The sequence below is a fragment of the Ursus maritimus genome, unplaced genomic scaffold (genome assembly GCF_017311325.1).
Source record: "Ursus maritimus isolate PB19 unplaced genomic scaffold, ASM1731132v1 scaffold_10, whole genome shotgun sequence".
NCBI lineage: Eukaryota > Metazoa > Chordata > Mammalia > Carnivora > Ursidae > Ursus > Ursus maritimus.
The window spans coordinates 29,501,618-29,529,596 of NW_024423344.1; the positions used below are offsets into that span (position 1 = coordinate 29,501,618).

At 38.4% G+C, this 27,979-nt stretch overlaps 2 protein-coding genes and 1 non-coding gene across 4 annotated transcripts in view; 2 read left to right on the forward strand and 1 right to left on the reverse strand.

Annotated features, from left to right (window-relative positions):
- WBP4 (WW domain binding protein 4) overlaps positions 1-27,716 on the reverse strand; it is a 51,836-nt gene extending 24,120 nt beyond the window's left edge. The window contains exons 1-9 of one of the 2 annotated variants that reach the window (XM_040623294.1): positions 27,579-27,716; positions 26,009-26,081; positions 23,625-23,687; positions 23,412-23,535; positions 19,938-20,105; positions 15,433-15,479; positions 14,883-14,958; positions 12,844-13,037; positions 5,123-5,286 (exon numbers count right to left, since the gene is read on the reverse strand). In XM_040623294.1, coding sequence (XP_040479228.1) covers positions 5,123-5,286; positions 12,844-13,037; positions 14,883-14,958; positions 15,433-15,479; positions 19,938-20,105; positions 23,412-23,472 — 710 coding nt within the window. In that variant the 5' untranslated portion in view covers positions 23,473-23,535; positions 23,625-23,687; positions 26,009-26,081; positions 27,579-27,716. The other variant, XM_008706788.2, reaches the window with a different exon arrangement.
- Positions 27,717-27,759: 43 nt separating this feature from the next.
- Positions 27,760-27,979, forward strand: part of ELF1 (E74 like ETS transcription factor 1) — a 103,700-nt gene continuing 103,480 nt past the window's right edge. The window contains exon 1 of the mRNA XM_040623273.1: positions 27,760-27,853. The gene's annotated coding sequence lies outside the window, so the exon portion shown is untranslated. The remainder of the gene's footprint in view (positions 27,854-27,979) is intronic.
- TRNAE-UUC lies at positions 27,884-27,955 on the forward strand. Its single transcript has one exon. It is a non-coding gene; the product is annotated as a tRNA-Glu (tRNA).

The following is a 27,979-nucleotide window of genomic DNA, read 5'->3' on the forward strand; positions in this document are numbered from 1 at the left end:
GTGTTCCCTCTCTCGCTGGCTGTCTCTATCTCTGTCGAATAAATAAATAAAATCTTAAAAAAAAAAAAGTCAGGGTAACAAAATTATGAAACTAAAGGTAAAAATAGATGAAGAGAAAATCCACTAATAAATGGAAGCATAATAAAACAGACACAATCAAGAGCTGATTCATTAAGTAAAAACAAATTTTAAAAAATCCTTTAGTGGAGACCCAAGCCTCCATCCCCCACAAAACGATCAATAATTAGAGAGCTATATGCGAAGAAAAACAGTTCTGGGAGAGCTCTGGAATCCTCTTAAGATATTTCAGCAACATAAAAAACCCTGAGAACTACAAAAGAGAAAGAAGACAACTTCATTTCATCTGCATCATCCCATCCACCAAGGTGGCATTGCTCAGAAACAAGAGGAAATTCCCAGTTATTCCCTTCACCAGGATAACAAGGATGGGGTGAGTGACCAGCTTATCTAGCTTTTGGGGCACTGCAAGAAGGTCCCATTTCAGTTTCACTTTATCTTGGCAAGCTGAGAGATGGCTACGAATAAGGAAGAAAGGCAGGATCTACCAAGAACAGCCATGCAGTGGGAGTGATTGTGGTTCACAATGACCTGCTTTACAAACTCAGAAGCTTTTGCCACTGAAGAAGGAACCAACAGACAGCACAACTACTCCAGACTTCCCATCGATTTCACCAGGTATTTTGCCCAACAGGTATTAGATTTCCCTGATGTCAACTGTCTGAATCCCTCCAGAGCCTGGCAGTTCTGGCCTCTGTGCAAATGCAAGATCTGTGGCTGATCCCCTACTGCTAATTCGTACACTCAGGGCTAGCTGTGCGTTTAAATGCCACCACCCTGACGCTCATTACCAGCCTCTACTGCAGCGTATACACTGGCGATGGGTGTAGATAATGCAGCACAGAACATCATGCTAACAGCTAGGACCCCTGCAGCTGGGGTCCAATTCTGGATCAGGCCACATCTTCTGTCACTGGCCTGATTGATCACGTTCATCTGTAGCTAGCTCCTCCAGCTGCATACGTGTATGCCCCTAGTCCAACCTCTGACACCAGCCTCCCCCCTGCAGTGTACCCTCATGAGAGGTGACTGTATAGCCACAGGAGAGTATCCTAACAGCCAAGCTCCCTGAAGCTACCAATGAAGCTGTAGGTGGCTCCAGCCCTTGCTGCTGGTCTGGACACCATCACTGTGTGTGCCTGCTACTACACAGGCAGCTGTGGCTGGCCCTTATAGCCACTGTGAAATACCCATAGTGTTCCAAAGAAGTACACAGTTGTTGGATCCTAATGCCCTGAGCCAAAGAGATGATATGCTTCCTGGACCCAGTGCTGCCACACGCCCGTGTTTGGTGCCCTGTACCACCAGACATGGAATCACAGCATGCTCTGTTGTTGCCCTACCCACAGATAAGTCAGTCCAGAAAGTCTTTTTAAGAAGTGATTCCTTTTTCAGGTGTGCAGACCCCTATAGAAGGCTACAGGGATTACCAAGAATTAGGAAAAATGTCTCCTCCAAAGAAATATAGTAAACCTTCAGTAACTGGCCGAAGAAATCAAGAACTAAGAAGTGCCCAACAAAGAATTCAAAATAATTGTTCTACAGATGCTCTGACAGCCACAAGAGAAGACAGATATGCAACTTAATGTATAAGGAAAACAAAAGAAGAAAATGAGAAGTTCAACAAAGAGATAGAAAACAAAAAGGAACCAAAAAGGTTTTGGTGCTAAAGAATACAATGACTAAACTGAAGGAATTCAACAGAGAGGGAGCTTAACAACAGAGTAGACCAAACAGAAGAAAGAATATGACAGCTTGAAGACAGATATTGGAAATTAGTTAATCAGAAGAGAAAAAAAGGTGAAAAGAATGAAGAAGCCAGCCTGTGGAGCTTCTAGGACACCAACAACAAAAATAGTGTACACATCATTATAGTCTCAGAAAGAAAAGGGAGGGAGAAAGGAGTGGAAAGCTTATTTAAAGAAATAATGGCTGGAGGACTTCTGGGAAGATGGTGGAGTGGGACAATCCTAAGCTCACCTTGTCCCATGCATACAACTGGATAATACCCACATCAGTGTAAATAACCCAGAAAACGACCCCAAGACTGGCAGAACAGACTCTCCACAGTTAAATGTAGAGAAGAGTCCACATCTAAGAGGGTAGGGAGGGTGGAGATGCAGTCAGAGCCACAAGACTGTAGAAAGGAGGGATGCCGTGGGCATGGAGAAGGGAGAGAGACAGACACTCATTCCAGGCATGGGAACCTGCACTAGGAAGATGAATCCCTGTAGCACTTTGCTTTGAAAACCAGAGGGGCCTAATTTTGCAAGTTCTTACTTTTGACTATTGACAATTTACAGAAGAGTAAATACAAAATACTGATAAATATATGAAGAAAATCATACCAGTAAATCAAAGAAAACTAAAATAAGATACTTTTTTGCTGAATTAGAAAATATTTAATTATATGCAACTGATGAATCACTAAATTCTACCTTTGAAACTGATACACTGTTAATTAAATTGAATTTAAATTAAAAATTAAAAAAATATTTAAAAGCTCAGGAGTAATGAATGCTGAGAAGGTCCAATGGGACAGAAACTTTCAGAAACTGCTGATGGAGTATAGATTGGTATGCTCTTTTTGGAAAGTAATTGGGCACTGTGTATCAAGATTTTCAACTTGTTCATAACCATTAAATAGGTATTCCATTTCTAGAAACAGTCAGAAATGTGTACAGTGATATATTACTAGTCAAAATGTTATAAAATCCAAAAGTGCAGAAATAACCTAACTCCCCAACAGAAAAGGAATGGCTGAGTAAAATCACAGTACATCTAATAGAATATTATATAACAATTAAAAAATAACATTTACAAAATTTTTAAAAAGTACAAAAATATTAATATAATGCTAAATAGGGAAAAATAAAAACTGGGGCAAATACTTAAAAATGTTACTATTATCTCTTGGTAACTGAGTTATTCTTATCCTTTTGTTCAATTCCAAAAATTTTCTATAATAAAAATATATTGGTTATTTTTACGGGGAACCTTTTAAAAATTAGGTTTATCTACTTAGGAAGTCAAACATAATCCATCACATGTGAAACTGGCTGACGAGGTTAAAATTTAACAAGAATGGTTTTACAGTATATTTATCACATGGAAAACATAATTTTAGAAATCTTAGCTTTAAGTATAGGAGATATTGGTATAGTAGGGCCATTTTCCTACTGTAAGTCACTTAAAAAATCACTTAGGGGCTGAAGTAATGCAGCCTATTATTTCTGCAATTTCAGTATACGTAGTCAGTATGGCTTATCACGGTGCCTGGCAATATTCTGCATTAAATGCATTTTATCTAGTATTACATTAATACAACCTAAACTATCATAATAATGGTAACATTCTGACAGCAGTTTTAATCTATACTATGGTATGTTATCCCTGGAGAATTAATTCTTATTAGAACAGCATACAGATCTTCCCTCAATTATGATGGGGTTATGTCCCAATAAACCCACCGTAAATTGAAAATACTGTTAAGTTGAAAATGCATTTAGTACACCTAACCTACTTAACATCATAGCTTAGCCTACCTTAATAAGCTGAGAACACGTATATTAGGCTAAGTTGGGCAAAATCATCTAATACAAAGCCTATTTTATATAAAGTATTGAATATCTCATGTAATTTATTAAATACTGACAGTGAAAAGCAGAGTGGTTTGAAATATACTGGCTGTTTACCCTCATGGTCACATGGCTGCCTGGGAGTGTACGAGAGAGAACCGTACAGCAGTGTATTGCTAGGCAGGGGAAAAAGATCAAAATTCAAAATCTGAAGTACAGTTTCTACTGAATGCATATCGCTTTTGCACCATCTTAATGTCAAAAAATCCCATGTCACACCACTACAGGTTGGGGACTGTCAGTATAAAGCTGGCCAAAACCCGCATTATTCTATCTTACGAAAAAATATGATCTTTTCATTAAAGTACAGTTTTAATAATAAATAATTTCACTATAAAAGTATCCACAGAGTAGTCATCTTACATTACCAATTCAAAGCATTAATGTTTTTGGAGAAAAACTGCTAACTCATGTACTTTTTTTTTCCACCTGAAGATTATTTAAACATTTAAGAAACACTAATTTGTGGAGCTAGGCGTGACTTCTTCCTTTTATTGTGTAAATGCTCCTAAGACAATAACTAATTTAAACATGTAAGCTAATAATATAAATCAGGTAACATCCCTACCATGATCTTGTTTAATTGATAAAACTGTTCTGTTTCTTGAATACTGGCTTTATTTTATTTATTTTTTTAAAGAGTCTATTTATTTATGAGAAAGAGAGGGCAGGAGGGGAAGGAGGGGGAGAGGGAGAGGGGGGCAGAGAAGCAGACTCCCTGCTAAGCAGGGAGCTGGATGTAGAGCTTGGGGCTTGATCCCAGGACCCTGGGATCATGACCTGAGCTGAAGGCAGATGGTGAACCAGGCACCCTTGAATACTGGCTTTAGAACTTCAGTGAAGTGTCGTAAACCATTTTTAAGACGGTAACAAAATAGAAGCTTTTTTTTTTTGTCTTTAGACATACCTTATGAAGCCTTTACTGAATATGCAGATATTTGTTTGTCCAACAGAATAATGATGGTGAGTGTGAGAATGCACATGTGTACATGGTGTGAATTAGTGTGTGAATGTGTGGTCAAAAGAAATATTATATTTGGTTAGGAATTAAAAAGATCATTAGAGGTTGCACTAAGTAATGTACAGAATTGCTGAATCACTCTATTATACACCTGAAACAAATATAACACTGTATGTTAACTATACTGGAATTAAAATAAATAAATAGCATCTCTCCTACAAAAAAAAACCCTCATTAACTTACTTTTTTCAAATAACCACTAGTTTACAGTCTCAAATATTTAAAAATACTTAATTAGAAGAGAGAAAACCACTCTAGAATTAAAAGAAACAAGACACACCTTTAATGAGCACCTTAGCCTTGAAATTAGTTACTGCAATGTATGCAAGTACTAAACAGAAAATATAATTTGTAGTAACAGGGAGATTAAGTTTCAGGTACTTACTGAGACTCAACTTGTTGTTTAATTTCTTGCCATTCTCCATATGGGTTTGATTTTTTATGAGCTTTGGACTTTTCTTCATTTGGACCTGATGAATTTTGCTCTTGGATACTTTTTTCTTTCTGCATTTCTGGTTCAGTTCCTTTATCACTGTTTTTGTTTTTCTCCTGAAATGTCAAAGTCAAGAAATAACATACTTCAAGCAAAACTAGAGGGACACAATTTCTTTAACATAATCTTACTGATTTATAAATAATAATATATTAACTCACATAATTTTAATTTGCACATAACAAGAAATATACATAAAAGAATTTTAATTCTTGATTAGGTTTTTAATGTCAAATGTTAAGATACCACAGGCCAAGGCTGGTTTTTAAAATAATCTGATTCTATTAAAATTCTATGATTTTTAAAAAATTTCATTTATTTATTTGACAGGGGGTGAGGGAGCACACAAGCAGGGGGAGCAGCAGGCAGAGGGAGAGGAAGAAGCAGGCTTCTAGCTAAGCAAGGAGCCCAATGCGGAACTCTATCCTAGGACCCTGGGATCATGGCCTGAGCCAAAGGCAGACGCTTAAATGACTGAGCCACCCAGATGCCCCAATGTTCTCCAGTAAAGACATACACTAGCCTTTTTTTATCCTCTCTTCTCCTCTTTTCTGCTTTCTCTCCTTACTTATATATCCAATAGTGATCTCCCCTTATACTGTGCCTTTTCTGAATTTAATGCCATGTCATTAGACCCTACTACACTATCTACTTAAAGAACTCCCTCAATCTATCAGTCTTTTTTTTTTTTTTTAAGATTTTATTTATTTATTTGACAAAGAGAGAGACAGCCAGCGAGAGAGGGAACACAAGCAGGGGGAGTAGGAGAGGAAGAAGCAGGCTTCCAGCGGAGCAGCCTGATGTGGGGCTCGATCCCAGAACGCCGGGATCTCGCCCTGAGCCGAAGGCAGATATTCAACAACTGAGCCACCCAGGCGCCTCTCAATCTATCAGTCTTAACTGAAATCTGTCTTCATATTGAGGTGATTGCCAAAGCCTCAATGGAATATATAACTGGTAACTATGTGAAATGAGAAAAACACACACCCTTGATGTAGAAGCAGGTCCCATGGGAGCCCTTGGCTAGGGCTACTATTTTTATGGCACCCCTTTATCTGGGAAAACAAGGCTCTATGATCCCGTTAAGCAAATGGACCATACACTAGATTTCAGTCTCTGCAAAATGCACAACCATGGGTGGCAGTCCTAGGGCACTGTTCTGTCTCTAATTCTTTGAATGGATATTAACTCATTCCCTCATGCTGTTCCATCATAAAACCAGGAGGCAGTATCTACTTTCTGTTAGCATTCTGGACTATTTCCAGGCTGTGACTTTTTTAAAAAAGATTTTTATTGAGATCATAATGTATGCTTTGATTCTAATGCACTGTAATAAATGCCTTCTCCTCTGAGGTTCATACCACCGTCTATACGGTTCTCTCCCGTGCTTCCTTACACAATAATGACTTTTGGCCACCACTCCATATTCACTGATGACTTTAACCATGTTCTTTCTATTCAAACTCATCATCCTGGACCTTAAAACTTCCCTAACCTGTTCTGTGAGCTTCACAATCAATGACTTTTGCCTTCAACTGTATTTCAGCTACTTAATGTTATTTATTTTCCCTCATATATAGCACATACATAGTATTCAAATATTAAATCCTTACATCAATGTACCTTTTAATTTGAACTATGTCATCACTCAAAAATGCCCTACCTGTGAAATTTACAACTCCAAAAGCACCCCCACCTTTAGCCACAGTAAGTTATTCTTCTGGCTTGCTGGCTTCCTTACTTCTAATATACCTCCTGTCCAACCTTGTTACCATCTCTAATGCCTTAACATCTCCTTGTGTTTGAGTTTATTGACCTCATCTAGATTTTACATCATTACAGAGCATCACATCCACAGGGAATAATTTTTTATTTTGATCTTTTTAAATCAATGTAAGTGTACTCTTTAATTCCCATAACCTATTTCACCCATCCCCCACCCATCTTCCCTTTGGTAACCTTCAGGTTGTTCTCTACGGTTAAAGGTTTATTTCTTGGACCATCTTTCCCTCTCTTTTTCCAGTTTGCTCGTATGTTTAGTTTCTTAAATTCCACACGAGTGAGATCATATGGTATTTATTTTTGTCTGGCTTATTTCACTTAGCATTATACTCTCTAGCTCCATCCATGTCATTGCAAATGGCAAGATTTCATTCCTTTTTTATGGCTGAATAATATTCCACTGTATATACATACACCATATATTTATTCATCTATCAATCAGCATTTGAGCTGCTTCCATAGTTTGGCTGTTGTAAATGCTGCAATAAACATAGAGCTACATGTATCCCTCTTAGTGTTTTTGTATTTTGGGGGTAAATACCCAGCAGTACTGGATCCTAGGGCAGTTCTATTTTTAACTTTGTGAGGAACCTCCACACTGTTTTCCACAGTGGCTACACCAGTTTGTATTCCCACCAACAGTGCACAAGAGGGTTCCTTATTCTCCACTTCCTTGCCAACACCTGTTGTTTCTTGTTTTAGAGTTTAGCCACTCTGACAGGTGTGAGGTGATGACTTCCTGTAGTTTTGATTTGCATTTCCCTGATGATCAGTGATGTTGAGCACAAATTTTACATCCTTCATTAAAGAGCTCCACATCCACACAGAATCATTTTATTAACATTTTTTTTGCTAGCACCCTTAAATATCTTTGTCCTTATTTGTCTCTTGTGTGGGAGCTAAAAACCTCCAACATGGATCTATCCAATCACTGGTCTATCAAGTGTTACGGGGAAAAAAAAATTACACAATCAGACTTCAGGTTATATTATAAAGCTATAATAATAAAAACAGTACAATACTGGCACAAAAATAGACACACAGATCCACTGAACAGAACAGAAAACCCAGAAATGAACCCACAATTTTATGGTCAATTAATCTTTGACAAAGCAGGAAAGAATATACAACAGGAAAAAGACCATCCTCAATGATGGTATTGGGAAAACTGGTCAGGTACATGCAAAATAATGAAACTGGACCACTTTCTTATACCATACACACAAATAAATCCAAAATGGATTAAAGACCTAAATGTGAGATCTGAAACCATAAATCCTAGAAGAAAGTACAGGTAGTAAGGTCTCTAACATTGGCTGTAGCAACATTGTTCTAGATATGTCTCCTGAGGGAAGGGAAATAAAAGCAAAAATAAACTATCGGGACTACATCAAAATAAAAAGCTTCTGCACAGCAAAGGAAAACAAAACTAAAAGGCAACCTATTGAATGGGAGAAGAGATTTTGCAAATGACATAGTCAATAAAGGGTTAGTATCTAAAATATATAAAGAACATATACAAACCAACATCCACGCAACAAAGAATCCAATTAAAAATGGGCAGAAGACATGAACAGACATTCCTCCAAAGACATACAGATGGCCAACAGACACATGAAAAGATGCTCAGCATCACTGATCATCAGGGAAATGCAAATCAAAACTACAGGAAATAATGTTTATTGCAGCATTATTTACAATAGCCAAACTATGGAAGCAGCCCAAGTGCTCATCAATAGATGAATAAAGATGTGGTATATGTATATACAATGGATTATTATTTTTTAATATTCTTTTTTATTATGTTATGTTAGTCACCATACAGTATATCCTTAGTTTTTGATGTAATGTTCCATGACTCATTCATTAGTTGTGTATAACACCCAGTGCACCATGCAATATGTCCCTCCTTAATACCCATCACCGGCCTATCCCAATCCCCCACCCCCCTCCCCTCTGAAGCCTTCAGTTTGTTTCCCAGAGTCCATAGTCTCTTGTGGTTTATTCCCCCTTCTGTTTACCCCCCCTTCATTCTTCCCTTCCTTCTCCTATCAATCTCTCTATTTCTTATTTTCCATAAATGAGTGAAACCATATGATAATATACAATGGATTATTATTCGGCCGTAAAAGAAGGAATGAAAGCTTGCTATCTGCAATAATATGGATGGAGCTAGAGTACAATATTAAGTGAAATAAGTCAAAGATAGGTACCATATGACGTCACTTGTGTGGAATTTGAGAAACAAAACAAGCAAAGGGAAAAAAAAAAGAGAGAGGGGGGAGAGAAACCAAGAAACAGACCCTTAACAATAGAGAACGAACTGATGGTTACCAGAGGGGAGGTGGGTAGAGGAATGGGGGAAATAGGTGATGGGGAATAAGGAATGCCTGTGTTGTGATAAGCACTGGGTGGTGTATGGAACTGCTGAGTCACTACACCATACACCTGAAACTAAAACTACACTGTACATTAAGTGTACTGGAATTAAAAAAAAAATCACACAACCATACAAACTGGGAAGACTTCAAAATTTATGATACTCAGTGTCAGCAGAGAATTAAACACTGAGTAGTAATGTGTCTCCAGGTATTTCTTCCTCTAGTCCTCAGTGGTTATTAAAAAGAAATATTTAGGGGCGCCTGGGTGGTGCAGTCGTTAAGTGTCTGCCTTTGGCTCAGGGCGTGATCCCAGAGTTCTGGAATCGAGCCCCACATCAGGCTCCTCCACTGGGAGCCTGCTTCTTCCTCTCCCACTCTCCCTGCTTGTGTTCCGTCTCTCGCTGTCTCTCTCTGTGTCAAATAAATAAATAAGGGGCGCCTGGGTGGCGCAGCTGTTAAGCATCTGCCTTCGGCTCAGGGCGTGATCCTGGCGTTCTGGGATCGAGCCCCACATCAGGCTTCTCTGCTAGGAGCCTGCTTCTTCCTCTACCACTCCCCCTGCTTGTGTTCCCTCTCTCTCTGGCTGTCTCTCTCTGTTAAATAAATAAAAATCTTTTAAAAAATAAAATAAAATAAAAAAATAAAATCTTTAAAAAAAAAAGAAAAAAAGAAAAGGAAATATTCAGCTACATACGGCTGAGTAAATAATGGTGTATTCATACCACAGAAAACTATACATTATTTTGGTGGATGAAGACTTACTGACATCTTTGTGACAGATTAAATTTCAAAACAATTAAGACCTTATTATAGTATGACTCCATGTTTTATTTTATTTATTTTTTAAAGATTTTATTTATTCGACAGAGATAGAGACAGCCAGTGAGAGAGGGAACACAAGCAGGGGGAGTGGGAGAGGAAGAAGCAGGCTCATAGCGGAGGAGCCTGATGTGGGACTCGATCCCATAACGCCGGGATCACGCCCTGAGCCGAAGGCAGACGCTTAACTGCTGTGCCACCCAGGCGCCCCTGTTTTATTTTATTTTAAAGATTTTATTTAAGAGTGAGAGAGAGCATGTGCATGAGTGGGGGGTTGGGACAGAGGGAGAGGGAGGAGCAGGCTCTCCCTGCCAAGCAGGACGTCTGATGCAGGGCTCGATCCCAAAACCCTGGGATCATGACCTGAGCAGAAGGCAGATGCCCAACCAACTGAGCCACCCAGGTGCCCCCAGTATGACTCCATATTTTAAAATAATGTATGCGAGTCTGAATAAAAAAAAATTATAGACCAAGAAAACACCAAGATGTTACAGTGCTTTCTCTGGGAAGTAGCAGGGATATAGGTAGTCTGTCTTTGTTTATCTGTATTTTGTAATATTTTATTTGTTTGAAATTAATAGTATTGAGATGGGGGTGTGTGCATGGCTTAGTTAGTGGAGCATGTGACTCTTGATCTCTTGGTTATGAGCTCGAGTCCCATGACGGGTGTACTTACAAAAAAAAAGAAGATATTACTTAAAAATAAAATCTCAAAAAAATAAAACAGCAACAACAAAGAAATATAAACATCATGAGATGGCTACTATAAGGGCTTTGCTGCTGTTCCTCTACAAACTGGATACATCCCTTGGCCTAAGCTCCACCAAGAATTATGGGGTGATTAGAAAAATTCTAGGAAATGACAAGATCCTAGATGTGGCCTGTAAGTACCCTCTCTCCGGCATCCTTGAATTTCCCTCACTACTTAGGCCAGTAATGTTATCCACATTATCCATTATCCACAGGCCATAGATCAATGCTATGTGTCTTTTTTGCTTTGCCACCTGGGCTCCTGAGTGTTCCTGGAAAGATCACAAAGCAGGACTAGCAATACTATAGAAATGTCTAATTTTACTTTTCTGACATGGCTGGGGATTCAGCAGCAACCTGTCAATCCCTTACTTGGTTCATTTCCTCTCCCACACCAGCTCAGTGACTGTTTCAATTCATTAATGTTGTCAAGCTACTCAAAGCTCCTCACTCTCAGCAAGCAATCTTGATTTTTTTTTTAAAAGATTTTATTTATTTCTTTGAGAGAGAGAGAGAGTGAGCACAAACGGGAGGAGAGGACAGAAGCAGACTCCCTGCCAAGCGGGGAGCCCGATGTGGGGCTTGATCCCAGGACCCCAAGATCATGACCTGAGCAAGAGTCAGAGGCTTAACAGACTGAGCCACTCAGGCACCCCTTGATTTCTTTATAAATGAGTAAATTGAGGCTAAAAAGGTATGATTCTTTCAACTTCCTCCCTGATACCAACTCATCCATGCTCCTACCTTCTTAAAAAAAAGGAAAACCTTACCTTCTTACTGAAAATGAGTTTATTCCTTGTTCAAGACCAACCTATCCACCTTGTTGGTATTCCCATTCTACCTTCTTTGGAGTCCCTCTTAATGAAAACATCACTATCACAAATCTCTCATGATTAAGAGTCAATGCGCAGCCATCACCCTAACAACCAATTTCTAGTTTTTGTTTCATATCCAAACCACATATACACCATGAACAACTTTTCAATTCCTCTATAACTGGAGTCCTTCCGTCCTTCCTTCCTCCTTCTTTCTCTCCCTCCCTCCCTTCGATTTATTTATTCATTTGAGAGAGACAGAGACAGTGAGCGAGAGCACAAGCAGCAGGGAGGGGGAGAGGGAGAAGCAGATTCCCTGCTGAGGAGGGAGCCTGACATGGGGGTTGATCCCAGGACCCCAGGATCATGACCTGAAGGCAGACGCTTAACTGAGCCACCCAGGCACCCCTTTATTTATTTTTTAAAGTTTTTGTTCAAATTCCAGTTAGTTAACATACAGTCTAATATTAGTTTCAGATGTACAATATAATCTGAGTTCTGCCACCTCAAACCCTGGTGAAACTACTAGATGGGCTTCAAGAACTTCTTTACTGTAAAATTCAATGGACATTTTTCTTGTTCTAGACCTAATTATTCCTTGACGCTCTCTATTCTTTTGGCTTTTTGGACCTTAAGTTCTTCTGCTTCTCTGCATTACCTTTTTAGCCACTCTTTTCGTTATGGGCTCCTCTTTCCCTGCCTGTCACTTTAATGTTAAATGTTGCCCAAAGTCATTTTCCCAGGTTATCTCACCCATTTTGAGATTTAAATTACTACCAGTATGCTGATGATACTCAAATTAGTACCTCTAGCCTAGATATAGATACTCAGACTTGTACGTTCATACAGCTCTCTAGATGTTACAGAGGTATCTCAAACTTAAGAGGTCTAAAAATGAACTCACTGCCTTGCCACCAGGTAGATACTCGTAAGTGGTATAACCATTTATCCATTTGCTAAAAATCTATGTCTTGGCTTTATTTCTATCTTCATGAGAAAACTGAGTAAGTCTGTCGAGCTTTCTATAAATTGGTAAAGTTCTATAAAGAGTAAATCAAGAACCTACCTTAAACTTTATTTTTGGCTTTGGTGTTTCTGTAGAGGCCTCTCCTTTTTCTGTTTCCTTTTCCCCATCAGAATCACTATGAGAATCTGATGATTTAGACTCTTCTAGGGTATCAAGTGACTTTTCATTGACCTTACTAGAAAGCAGATCGCCAGAGTGTGGAATGAAATCATCAGGTTTTTCCCATCTGGATTCTATTCAAAACATTTTAATAGTCATGTTACCTATTCTATTCAGAAGTAATTCCCAATATAATACTCCCTGTCACTTACAAATGTGTTATTTTTTTAACTTTTTTCATAATATACTACTAACATCACTGCATCTATCTTACACTATCACTCGATCAAGAAGATAATAAATAAGAGTTCCCAAAGCTCTTGCCCTTTTATCTTTTGAGAGCTGATTTCAATCTGGATTCCAGATGCATAAACTACAGCCCCTATGGAAAGAGACCTAAGAATTGGGCAATACCTTCTAAGGACTGTCACACTTTATCTGACACCAGTATCAGGAAACACATGCTAATGAGCACACATCAGATTTCCTAGAATTTATTTATCATGAAGATTTTCTGGGATCCTCACAGAGTGAAATCATACTGTGAAGACCTGAATGAATATAATTTGTCATTTTTATACTAGGAAAAAAATAATCTCCATTGAACTCTACTGCCATCCAGTGGTTTACTGGGCTTTTAGTTAAATGAAAGCATTTCTAATTATCTTGCAGTTAGTCTCTATTTTTAGTGTACTAAAAGGGAAAGGGATCCTAAGATTTACTGTCCAACTGAGACAGTTTTAAGAGTGAAAGGGGCTGTATCAATAATTACACTTGTCTACATATAAACTGAAACTGTTTGAGGGCAAATCAATTTGTATAGCCTCTTATTAAAAGAGGGTGCTTTCCAGGGCACCTGGCTGGCTCAGTCAATGGAGCATTCGACTCTTGATCTCAGGGTTTGAGCCCCACACTGGGTGTAGAGATTACTTAAAATCTTTAAAAAAAAAATAAGGTGCTTTCCAACATAAAAAACATTATTTCCTTATCTATATTTCACATGAGTAACAAAAAAAAAAAACTTTCAGGAAATAATTTAAGCACCTACTACGTATCAGGTACTGTTCTGGGCACTTTATAGATACCTGACCTTTATGACCCTAGAGTATACATGATCATCTCAATTTTACTTAAGAGCAGCTACAGGTTCAGTGACTTGCCCACAATTAGATAGCTGGTAATGGAAGAAGCTATGCATTGAGCTCAGATCCAACTCTCCACCTAGATTATGACTATATTATTTCATCTTTAGAAAGATTCAGTACCTCAATTTTACTGAGCTAAAACCATTACTATTGTTGTATCTACTTGGAGGCTAATAGGGCCTTTTCCTCCTAAAAGATTTAATGTTTTGTGTTTGGATAGTAGAAATTTAATAAATAAATAAAGCCTCTCAAAGTTATGCTGATACTACACACATTCTGGTAAATTTAATTGTAGGAGAAACTACAATTACTTGCTGACCCATTTTATAAAATTAAGTTAGAAAAAATGTTAACTTGAAAAACTTAGATAGTAATTAGGAAACAATAGTTATGTATGTTTTATAAATATTTACATATAACTGAAACATTAAATTAGTAAAAGTGAAAATTTGACAATCTCAGCCACTGCTAAAATAACTTCGGTTTTGTTTTCTTAGAAGGAAAAGGCAAGTTGAATTAGGTGATTTCTAAGGTACCTTTCAAGGTAATGATTATATTTCTATAATAAACTAAAAACCAATAATAGGAATAAAGTAAAAATTATTTTTAAAATTTGTGAATGGAGTATCAATTTAGAATAATGAGCAGCACAGTATATTATACATGAAAATCTTCCTGCTTTTCCACTGTATTGTTTTAAAATTACAGAAGTAATACATGCTATGGAATATGTTGATCACTATACTAAAATTCCCAAGTTCCCTTCATCAGCAGGCTAATAATCAGTTCCAGGTACAATTTTATATAGTTAGGATAATCAAAGGTAGTACTTACCTCCTGTTTCTATATTATAGTAGTAGGTATAACCATCTTCACTAACTCCTTCTACCCAAACAGTCTTCCCTGCTGTCTAATGGGAGGAAAAAACCAGCATAAACTGAAGATAATGATGTAGTTACACTATATTAAATAACTAAGGCAGAGAATCAGCTACCTTCCCTTTCCTCTTAATACCCGGGAGTTAGAGGAGCAGTACTGATTATGGCCAGGAAGCTGGGTTTGAACACAAATCATGAACTAACTTTCACAGAGAGAAATGTCGCACCTCTGAAAGATAGGAACAATTCCTTGCAGATGGACAGGGCCATGTGAATGGCAACTGACTACAAATCAACTGATAATATTTGCTCTGCATGGAGTTTTTAGGTAGATATCACTTTTTCACCTCCACCCAACCTTCTCACAAAAGAATTATAGGAAGAAAGGAACAAAGTGTGTGTAGGGGGGCTTCTTTGGAAGTAAGTTTGCTTAACAGAACTCTTTTACCAAAACCCCAGAAACCAATCAGTTTAAAGCAAAGACGCTATCAATGTGCTTCAGTTACCTTTTTTAAGTTTCCTTGAAATCCTTCTGGTCTCTCCCACTGGGACGCTTAAAGCAAAATATACTGCATTAATAAAATTTTTTCACTTAAGATAAACTTCTAAAAAATTTAATTTGGCAAAAATTTACAAGACATTCAATGTGTACAAAACACTACAGGCCTATAGTTAAACATATAACTGAAAAATAAAAAGAAATAATATACATCCCGGTAGTATTGTACAGAACACATGTGAATGATATTTAAGAAGGAAGAACAGAATGAAGGATTAGAAGTAACTGGGACTTTCACAAGAATTATTAGACTCAGGGCTTTTCTTAAAGACTTCACGGAATTCAGGCTTAACGGGATTTTGTTGTTGTTTTGTTTATTTAAAGATTTATTTATTTGAGAGAGATAGGGAGAGAGCATGCAAGCAAGCGTGTGTGCCCCTGTGCATATGGGAGGCGGGGCAGAGGGTGAGAACCCTAAGTAGACTTCCTGGGGACCATGGAGTCCGACGTGGGGCTTGATCCCACAATCCATGAGATGACAACCTGAGCCAAAACCAAGAGTTGGATGCTCAAATGACTGAGCCACCCAGGTGCCCCCAGGCTTGAAAAGTTTTTAAAAGTTTACTATTATATTTTTTTTTACTAATCTCTACACCCAACACAGGGCTCAAACTCATGACCCCAAAATTAAGAGTCATGTGCTTTTCCAACTGAGCCAGCCAGGTGCCCCAGGCTTGGTAAGTTTTGAAGGAATGAGATGGCTTTTTGACATCCTGGGGAGGGGAGTGTGAGAAATAGAATGAATGACTTAAGAGGAGCAAGATGAAAGATGCAGGAATTAAAAACAAAAACAGCTGACCCTTGAACAACATGGGTTTGAACTGTGCAGGTCCACTTATAAGCAGATTTTTTTCAATAAATATACTGGAAATTTTTTGAGAGATTTGTGACAGTTTAAAAAAATTCACAGAATTCAGAGAAGAAAAATTAAGAAAAAGGTATTACTATAAAAATACAGTATGTAATATGTGTAACACACAAAATGTGTGTGTCAACTGTTTATGTCATCTGCAAGACTTCCAGTCAACAGTATGTTATTAGTAGTTAAGTTTTTGGGGAGTCAAAAGTTATAAAATACCATATGATCCAGTAATTCCACCATGGGCATATACGCAAAGAAAATGAAAACACCAATTTGAAAAGATAAATGCACCCACCCCTATGTTTATTGCAGCAATATTTATATAATATAATAATGTCTACTATTATATGTAGACAGGATACAGAAGCTACCCAAGTGCTCACTGATAGATGAGTGGATAAAAATGTGAGATACACATCTCTTTCTCTCTCTCTCTCTCTCTCTCACACACACACACACACACACACAATTACTCAGCCATAAAAAAAAAATCTTGCCATTTCTGACAGCATGGATGAACCTAGAGGATATTATACTAAGTGATATAGATCAAACAGAGAAAGACAAATACCATATGATTTCACTTACATGTATAGTCTAAAAAAACAAAACAAATAAAACCAGACTCTTAAATATTGAGAATTGATGTTTGCCAGAAGGGAGGTGGATGGGGGGATAGGTGAAATAGGTGAAGGGGATGACCAGGTTCAAACTTCTAGTTATAAAATAAATAAGCCATGGAGATGAAGAAAAGGACAGCAGAGGGAATACAGTCAATAAAACTGCAATAGTGGTGTATGGGGACTACACTTGTGGTGAGCATGGGTTAATGGGCAGAATTGTCAAATCACTGTGTTGTATACCTGAAACTAATATAACACTGTAAGGCAACTATACTTTAAAAAAAAAATTATAAGCAGATTTTCAACCACATGAGGTAGGGAGGGGTCGGCGCCCCTAACACCTGTGTTGTTCAAGGGTTTTGCCGAGAGCAAGAATATACACAGTAGAATGGCGAACAAGGGAAGCAAGCAAAGGGAATTAGAAGGGAGAACACATAATAGTTTTTAAAAAATCTTTTTAAAAAAAGATTTTATTTACTTATTTATTTTAGAAAGAGGGAGGAAGGGGCGCCTAGGTGGTTCAGCTGGTTAAGTGTCTGCCTTTGGCTCAGGTCATGGTCTCAGGGTCCTGGGATCAAGCCCTGCATTGGGCTCCCTGCTCAGCAGGGAGTCTCCTCCTCCCTCTGCCTGCTGCTTCCCCCTGGCTTGTGTTCGGGGGGGTGAGGGGAAGCAGAGGGAGAAGGAGAGAAAGAGAATCTTAAGCAGACTCCACCCTGAGCCAGGAGCCTGAGGTGGGGCTCGATCCCACAACCCTGAGATCATGAGATGAGCTGAAATCAAGACTCGGATGCTTAACCAACTGAGCCACCCAGGAGCCCGATTAATAAATAGTTTTTATATAATTTGAGAAAGACTTATGATCCTTAGTATACAATCATTTGTGGTTCACTGCTGAACTATCTAGCATGCACTTCTCTTAAGGCTCAGTGCAAATTGTGATTATTAGTATTTCTATGTAGTTCAAAACTGTGATTCTAAAAATCATAGTAATTATAATAATTACAGCCCAAGGTTTTTTTCATGATTAACTCTGATCTCATTTCCTACCCTTCTCATCATTCTTAATTTTTTTTCCTGGATTTTCTTCTTTCCTTTCCTTCGGTATATGTACTACCCACCCTTCATACTTCTTGTTCTCTTTCTCCTTGTGATCTCAAATACTCCTAAAAGTTAAGATATTATCTACATTTCTAGACTCAATTTATTTTCCTAATTCCAGACTCTAATCAGCTACTGAAAACTACCACATGAATGTTCTAGAGGTACTTCAACCTCAACATTACCAAAAACTGAATTTATTATTGTCCCACTTTAACTTACTCTATTTCTGTATTCCATACCTCAGTAAATGGCACGATCATTCTCCTAGCCCTCCATGACATAGCCCCAATCTATTTTTCCAGCCTTTTTCTTCTGCTATGACATCTTCAGAGAACTGTGTATTCTACCTCAATCAGATGACTATTCCCCAAACTTTCAAACTTTTTAAAGCTTCATATTGTTCCACCTGTTTGGAATGCTTGCTTCACCACCATAACAATCTACTACAATCTTTTTCAATCAAAATGTCTATAAAGTGTCTATATCATGCCAGGCACTGTTTGGTGCTAGGGATACAAATGGTGAATAAGAAGACATCATTCCTGATGCTCTCCTCTTAATTTATAGATCAGTTCAAAAGTAATTTCTGCGATAATCTCTCAGATCCACACAATCACAATTAATCCCTCATCATTCGGAGTTCCTATACAATTTTACATCTCTATTATATTATAGCACTTTAAAACTCCTCCTTGTATCATGCTTATTTCTAACCTTAAATTTTATATTTCTGGAGAGTAAGATGCTACATAAATGTATTTACTTATCTCAGAATTTATATGAAAAAAATCCCTAATACATTTAGTTTTAAAGGAAAACAAAAAGATGTTTTTGATATTCCCAGTGGAAAACACCATTGTGTATTTTATTAGAAAGTGATATCCAAAACATGAATAGGAGGGGAGGGGGGTTCTTTACTACAAGACAGCCACACAAAAAAGAAAATGGTTCTGGTTCCCAGTCTGCTTTTGGATAGAAAATCTCTCCCACAGAATATTTTAAGAACCTCTGCAATTTGTAAAGTAGATCTGAAATATCTTATTTCCAGGGAAAATGCTTTATTTCCATGTAGTTCATACTTTTAAAAGATTTTATTGAGAAAATATAAAGCTTTAACTTATTTGTAAGGAGCCCATTCTTTTTTAAAAAAAGATTATTTATTTGAGAGAAAGAGAGATGGAGCGAGAGAGACCACAAGCGGGGAGGCAGGGGTGAGGGAGACAGAGGGAGAGGGAGAAGCAGACTACCCGCTGAGCGGGGAGCAAGATGTGGGATTCCTTGGAACTTGATCCCAGGACCCTGAGATCATGACCTGAGCTGAAGGCAGATGCTTAACTGACTGAGCCACCCAGATGCCCTGTAAGGAACCCATTCTTTTTTTTTTAATGATTTTTTATTATATTATGTTAGTCACCATACAGTACATCCCCGGTTTCCGATGTAAGGCTCGATGATTCATTAGTTGTGTATAACACCCAGTGCACCATGCAATACGTGCCCTCCTTACTACCCATCACCGGTCTATCCCATTCCCCCACCCCCCTCCCCTCTGAGGTCCTCAGTTTGTTTCTCATAGTGCATAGTCTCTCATGTTTCATTCCCCCTTCTGATTACCCCCCCTTTCTTTATCCCTTTCTTCCCCTACCGATCATCCTAGTTCTTATGAGGAACCCATTCTTAAGGCTTTAACTATGATGTTGAGTCACTGTAAGAAGGGTACCTTTTTAAAGGGCACATGACTTTTTTACCATTGTGGCAAAGATGTTAAGTTACAGTCTTCCATTGCTTAAATGTTCCAATATTAACTAAAACAAAATATAAACGGTCAGTTATCATTCTTACTAGTTCTATGCCTAAATGACTTACCTCCTGTGATAAGATCATAATAGTAATGGTAACCCTCAGAGGTTATGCCTTCTACCCATCTACCCTTTGAAGGGTCTTTTTTCTTTTTCTTCTTTTCCTTCTGCTGATTTGATGCAGAGGTGGGTGGGATACTGCTTGTTACTGGTGATATGCTTGGCTCTGAAATTTCTGGAGAAAAAGATATAAGAAAGGTGAAGTACCATTGCAGCTTGCTTTTCTTTTTTTTCTGGTATAAAACACTAATAATGTTATTCCAATCACAAGCGTGACAAGAAGATTCTTTTGGAACTTGACAAATTATAATAAAGCTCATCTGTAAAACTAAATATGCACAAATACCCAGAATTAGAAAACAGGAGTGATAAGGGGAATCTAGTTCTACCAGATGTTAAAACTTACTCTAAAACAACTGGTACCAAAAAAAAAAAAAAAGTAAAACTGATCCAGGAATAGGCAAACATATGAATGAAACAGAACAAAGAGTAAACAGACCCAAATGCAGATTCCTGGTGCTTATTAGAAAAAAGAGATAATGTAACAAATGATGTTGGATTAACTGGTTAATTATTTGGAAAAGAGTAAAGCTATTCCCCACTCTGTGGCCTCTCCCATGTTTGAACATCAATATAAACTTCAGATCAAAGATATATGTGGAAAAAACCACAAAGTAAAATAATGTTAAACTTAACTACATACAAATCCAAATATTCTGTATAGCAAAAATAAAAACAAAAAAATAAGACAATATAATGCTATGTTAATCATAATAGAATTTTTTAAAAACTAAAAAAAAAAAAAGACAAATAATAAATATTTACAACAAATATGGCTCATGGTTAATGTTCATAACAAAGATTCCTTACAAATAAATCCAACGCTCTAACAGAAGATGGACAAAAAGTACAAAGACAAGACAGTGTGGTATTAGCTATCAATATATAAAATAATAATTCACACTTTGATTCTGCAATCTCATCTCGAGACTAAACTTATGAAAATAAATGTGAAAAAACACGCCTGCATAAGGGTGTTCACTGAAGCATTCGTTCTAACAATGAAAACTCTAAACAACCTAAATGTTAGTCTGGAAGAGATAGTTAAATAAGTTATGGCACTTTTATGGAATTTTGTTATGGCACTTTATACCCTTTAATAAACGATTACAAGTGGTCACTATAATAAGCAGTTTATGCCATTGTGTTATTTAGTTTTTGTGAAAATCGGAGGCTGTATAGCTAGCAAGTGGCAATTCTGGTGGATTCCAAAGTCTGTGCTCCTAACCACTCTGTAGCCACTAAACATGATGTATATCCTTAATTATTTAAAAGAAAGGAAGTATTTGACATTTATTGAGGGAAAAAATAAAACCAGTTCCAAATAGACTATAATGTGGAGTATAACTTAAAAAAGAAAATTCTAAAGATGTCTGGGATAATCTTAAAAGCAGTGAGTTTGTTTTTTTTTTTAAAGATTTTATTTATAAAACAGAGATAGAGACAGCCAGCGAGGAGGGAACACAAGCAGGGGGAGTGGGAGAGGAAGAAGCAGGCTCATAGCAGAGGAGCCTGACGTGGGGCTCGATCCCATAACGCCGGGATCACGCCCTGAGCCGAAGGCAGACGCTTAACCGCTGTGCCACCCAGGCGCCCCAAAAGCAGTGAGTTTTTAAAAGTCCTTTCTTTGTACTGCATTACTGTACTTTAAGGGGAATGTATATCCTATTTAAGAAAACAAGGCTATTAAGAATAATTTAATAGGAAAAAATCTTATTTAAATACATTTAAATACAAAATGCTAAGACTGATTTGCTCATAGGGTAGCATATCCAAACCTCCCAATCCATATAATTGAAGAGATGAATTTTCAATGACTCCTCTTTAATTCTGCAGGAACACCTATATCCTTTTTATCCTTTAAGCATACAGCTTTATCCTCATGGAAATACAGCCCCCACCCCTTCCTTTTAACTAACAATGTCCAGGATAATGTTTTTAAAGTCTGGTTACAACTGTCCTTATTTGATGAGGGCAATACCAATTAACTTACTATTCTGCTTAAAAACTTAATGGAAAGAAGTTTTTAGAGAGTAAAGAATATCATTCCATGTTGACTATCCCAACCATTACGCAAGATCAACAACTGGGACTGCTATATACCTGGTTTAAGGACAATGGATTTATCATGGAAGAAATGCTGACAGAAAAGTTTCCGAGTTAAAGCCTAAGTTAATCAACAAGATAGATATATTCTACTTAAATAAATGCCCTGTATCTGGAACAGAGTTATCTTCAAACCCCCAAATTATTTACCTTCTTGCTGGTGACAATGTGGAAAAAAAGGGAATCTTTATATACAACTGGTGTATGTAAACTGGTCCAACCACTATGGAGAACACAGGAGGTTCCTCAAAAAATTGAAAATAGATCTACCGTATGACCCAGCAGTTTCACTTACTCATTGGAAATATAAGCAGGATTTTAAAGAGATATATGTACCCTCATACCTACTGCAGCATTACTCATAAGAGCCAAGATATGTAAACAACCTTAATGCCCATCAAACAAAAGGATGGATAAAAAAGATGTAGTACATATACATAATGGGATACTATTCAGCCATGAGACAGGAGGATATCTTGCCATTTGCAACAACATGGATGGAACCTGAGCACATTATGATAAGTGAGGTAAGTTAAAGAGAAGACAAGCATATATGTGGAATCTAAAAGAGTCAAACTCATAAAACCAGAAAGTAAAATTGTTGTTTCCAGGGGACAGGGGATTGGGGAGTTAAGGCTGATACTGTTTAAGGTTATAAACTTGCAATGAGTAGTACATAAGCCATAGAGATTGAATGCACACACAGTATAATGAACATAGACAACAATACTGTAATAGGTAATGTGATTAATATTGCTACAGTAGCAATCCTATTACAATATATAAGTGCATCAAAGTAACACCTGCATAAACTTTATTTTTGCATAAACCATGTTTTATGTCAAATTTATCCAATTAAAAAAATTATCTACCTTCTAGTGGTAAATTCAGTAATTTGTCCATAAAAGGCTAATTCACTGTAACTCAACCATATAAACAAACATAAGTCATAGTTTTGAGCATATGGATAAAGCAAACTGTGGTTATAATGCAAGGTCTATTTTTTAATGAATAGCTCCTTTTAGCCAAATAACTAAAAAACTCAACTGTGCCCAAAATGAACACTGACCTAAGACAGAATTAAGACTAGCTAACCACCAAGGCAGTATGGTTATGAATGGAGGTGTTAAAAAATGAAGCTTCCAAAGTAAAACAAAAGTGCATGAGCAAAGTCCCACAGTCTAAATACAGCTATGATGCATAGGAAAAGTACTAAGAGCATACTCTGAGTGTATAACCTCTTTATGGAAACAATAAAAGCTCACTGAGCATGACCTCTGATGTTAGTTTTAAAACATGCTGGCTGCTTTTTTACCTGACTCTAAGCCAAGCCTTTTCAAATCCTCTTGGTATGCTTTCAGGGCAGCTGCCTCCATTGCGGCAAACTCCTTTGATGCCTTTTCTTCTTCCTTTGCCTTATCCAGGCTTTTCTGTTTAATCTATGTAAGACACATATAAAATTGAAAGCCAGGTAAAGGACTGATACTAACATAGAAAAACTGGCAAAGAAAGAAAGAAACTAAATTACCTCACTGATCCTCTTTGCCACATTCTCCTTATGATTCTTTCCTCTTTCGTGAAATTCAACACTCTTGAAAATTAATAAGAGAAAATACAAAGGAAAGTTACATCAACATAATGTTCATAGTAAAGTAATAGTAAATATGGGAATAAATATAACAAGACTGAAATTAAAATGATTGACAGAAAAATAATTTTAATGCAAATTGGTCCTTTTTATCAAATGTGAGGGAACTGAACCATGTTATTTATTATTATATCCTCTGACTAGGTTTCCTTTGGTACTTAAAATAGACTATGATGACCATATCAATAGAGAAAAATACAAGGTACCCATGATGACTAATCTAGTGAATATGATTGTAACCAGGACTCAAAGAAGACATGAGGCCAAAAGGAGAGTGGAAAAAAAACTAACCAAGAAACACCTCTCAACATAAAATGTCAAAACCAGTAAGTCTCTAAAATTTGTACTGCTCTAGAAACACAGAGAATAAACAATATTAGAACTTATTCCTCTAAATTGAGAGAAAAGTAGACAGTAAGGAATTCCTTCTAAATTATAAACAAATACCTTTATACACTGTGGTAATGGTAGGAAATGTACAACTCCTATGGAGGACAAATTGGCACTATCTACCAAAATTTGGCTGCTGGAAGAGAGAACAAAGCTCCCTACATACTGATGTGGAGAGAGCTCCAGGACATTTAAAAAACGAACACCAAACTATGGTGAAGGATAGTGTCTATGGTATCCTACGTTTTACCTATGTTGGAATAAAAACCTCTGTGTGCATATAGAAACAATGGAAGAATGGACAAGAAAATGAAAAACAGTGGTAACCTACAAAGAATGATGGTGACTGGATGGGACAAAGGAATGAGTAAATGTTATTATTACTTATTTAAAACAGTCAGGAATGCTCCCTAAATTACAAATGTCTGGTTGTATGCAATAAGAAATCTCTGATAAACCTTGCAAAATAAATTTTGTTAATCAAATCTTAGCTAAACTATCCTAAAGTACTACCATGAATTCCTCTTTAAAGTGAGACATTGTAAAACAAAGGTTCACCTGCTATTTTTCATATACAATGGGTTTCCTTTTTTTTTTTTTTTTTTTTTTAAGATTTTATTTGACAGAGAGAGAGAGACAGCTAGCGAGAGAGGGAACACAAGCAGGGGGAGTGGGAGAGGAAGAAGCAGGATCCCAGCGGAACAGGGAGCCTGATGCAGGGCTCAATCCCAGGACTCCGGGACCACGCTTTGGGCTGAAGGCAGACGCTTAACGACTGAGCCACCCAGGCGCCCCTACATCAGGTTTCCTAAACCTATACCACACAAAGAATATTAAAGGCCCATTAGAAAACAAAATAATTTTGTTTCTAATTCAACGTTAAGTCAATGTATATTAAAAATCCAAGGAAAAGAAAGATTATCCTAGGAGAGATTATTTACTCTTCATGACTCCTAAAATTCATTGAACTGTTTGGGTACCTCAAGAGAAGAGAAACTACCAGTGATTTCTATAGATTTCAAAATTTGTGGCATTTATGTGTAAGGATGGCCTAAGTTAAACAAGATAGTTGAGAGCTTTAGCAACTATCCAAAAGACCAAAAACCAAAACAAAACCCTGGAGAAAAATATCCCCAAACTCCTTGTAGATGGTAGTAAATAAATGTCTACCAAAGAAGTGTAACATTGTTAAAAACAAGGCTACTGTTCTGTGGTGCATGAAACTATCAAGTAAAAAGGACAGGAATATGTACTTAGAAGATACCCCTGTGTTTATGTACTATGTATATATTATTATGACATGCACACAAAGGGGAAAAAAATCAGTGATGCTTTTATGTCTTAAAAAAGCTTAATCTAGATTAAGAGATACAGTAATAAGGTTCTTAATAGAACTGCTATTTTCATATTCCATGAAAGAGATAATGATGTTCTTTAAAATTTAACCATTTATAGCTATAAAGCTCTGCAAATATACTTAATTATTTCTGGAGTAGAAAAGATGCAATAAACTACAATAATGTTCCTTTTTACATATTAAGGGCTTTTGCCCTTTTAGTTTTCTTTTTATATGGTAGTATTAAGCAGCATCATAATGTGGATAAACATGGATGAGATGACCCACTCACAAGTCCATTTTCTGAATGTGACTGAAGGACCACAGAGAAATAATTTGGCTTAATATACAATCAAATTTAAGCTGATGAAAAGGAAGAAGGCTCACGGCTTTCCTACAAGAAATGAAAAGACAATCTTTCAATGTTTTGAAAAATCAAGAGCAATGTGTATGAAGGTGCTTCATAAATACTGAGTTTAGATCAAAAAGAAACACAGGAATACAATATTATTAAACTCTAATAGTGGAATTATCATACAGGCCTATTGTCCGCTATCCAACACTTGCAGTAATCACAGAATTTCTTTGGTTGCGACTTCCAGTAGTCTGCCCTGAAAAAGGGAAAAACAAGTCTAAGCTTATTTATAATTAAAAAGGTAAAACTGTGCATGTTTTTACATCTTCTTAGAGTTTGAAATATAAGTCCCTGCAACTGAATCTCGTCTTGTTACACACATTATCTTGTTTTAGTATATATCTCACTGCAGTAGTTAGCTGAAATTGTTGCCACTAGAAAAGAAAAAGTGTGCACCGGATTTAAAACTTCCTTTAATAAAACTGCTTAAAAAAATTTTCCCCCTCATTTGCCACTGTCATCAGTGTGAAGAAATAAGAAACATCTTGGAAAAAATTTATCTTCTCTATGACTTTTTGGTATTTTGGGAGGTTGCTGTAATGGAGGCCTGAAAAAACCTAAAGTTTGTTTTAAATCAAGTTATTTCCACCAAAAGAGCAAAGAACAAGACTCCTTCAGTGGGAGACTATCAGTTAATACAATTTGTTCTTGAGCCTCAGGGCAAGAGAGAGTTGGAAAAGCCAAGGGCCCTCTAAGCCTACAAGACTCAGCGGGCGGAAAAAGTCGCTACGCTAACCAGGACTGGCCGTTTATACCAGTCGAAGAAGGCGGCGGTGGCCGGAGTCCAACCCCCAAGTTTCACAATACCCCAGGGTTCAAGCGCTACAGAAACGGATAGGGTGCTTGCGACCCCCAACTGTGCAAGTGAGGGAGCAACCCGGTCGCTTCGCGGGCAGCAGTCCAACCTCAACTGGCCGCCAACTTCCCTCCCGAAGCCCGAGCTTCAGGCCCCCAGGGCGCTCGGCAGGATAGCATTTCCAAGCGCCCAGAGAACCGGCCCTGCCGGTCTGGTGCCGGTCCCGAGCGAGTTAAGAGCACCTCCGTCACGCCTCCAGCCGAAAGGAGGTGGGGGGGTATGGTGGTGGAGGGCGAGACCCGGCGGAGAAAGGGACGCCCAGAGAAACAACACCTCGTTGTTTGAGCCTGAGACCCGACTCACATGACTGGACCAGCCGCTCCGCGCGTCGCCCCCGGGTGCGGCTCGAGCTCGTGTTCCCCACGCGGGGCGAATTTGGACCCGGCCCGCCGCGAGGCCCACCGGAGCCTCCAAACGCGAACACCTCCCTCTTTACCCGGGACCAGGGTTCCACGGTTCCCAACTACGGGTGCCCAGGCGACTCAATCCGCGTTCGAAATCTCCTCCTCTTCCCCTCCCCCTACGGGGCGGTACTCCGGGATCCTGAGAGGTGGGGTCGGTATAAAGGGGTTGAGGTCACCGAGAAGGGGTGAAAGCGCGACGGGAACTGAGCCGAAGGACAGAAACCTCACGCCTCAAGTCCCCGCATCATCTCGCCTTCACCCTTTCTCTTCCCCTGGGATCCAGAACCTCCACCCTTCTAGGCTCGCTGGCTCGTGGCCAAGGAGCTCGCGCGCCGCCTCCGCCCCGAACGCAAACAGCTGTTTCCCGAGACGTCGCCGCCCTCAACTTTGCCAACTAGTCCGCACGCACTTTGACCAGCGAAGCAACCCGAACCTGTAGGCTGGGGGCTGTTGGCGGAGTTAGAAAAAGAAAGGTGAAACAGCTGGTTTCGGGGCCGCGAGTTGCTGGGCTTTGCCTCAGAACTTTCCGGAGGCGGCGGAGTAGCCCCGCCCCGCCCCCGCGACGCCCGCGCGCACGGGCCGGGCTAGTTTTTTGCTCCGGGAACGCGTGGGCAGCGGCGGCGGCGGCTCGAGTGGCGCAGAGGCGGCGTGGGGAGCAGCGGCGCGGGGAAGCGAAGCGGAGGCAGTGGGGGCGCGTGCGCTTGTCAGGTGAGTCACGGCTGCGTCTCTATCAGTACTTCCCATATGGTCTAGCGGTTAGGATTCCTGGTTTTCACCCAGGCGGCCCGGGTTCGACTCCCGGTATGGGAACGTAAGAACTTTTAAAAAAAAAAA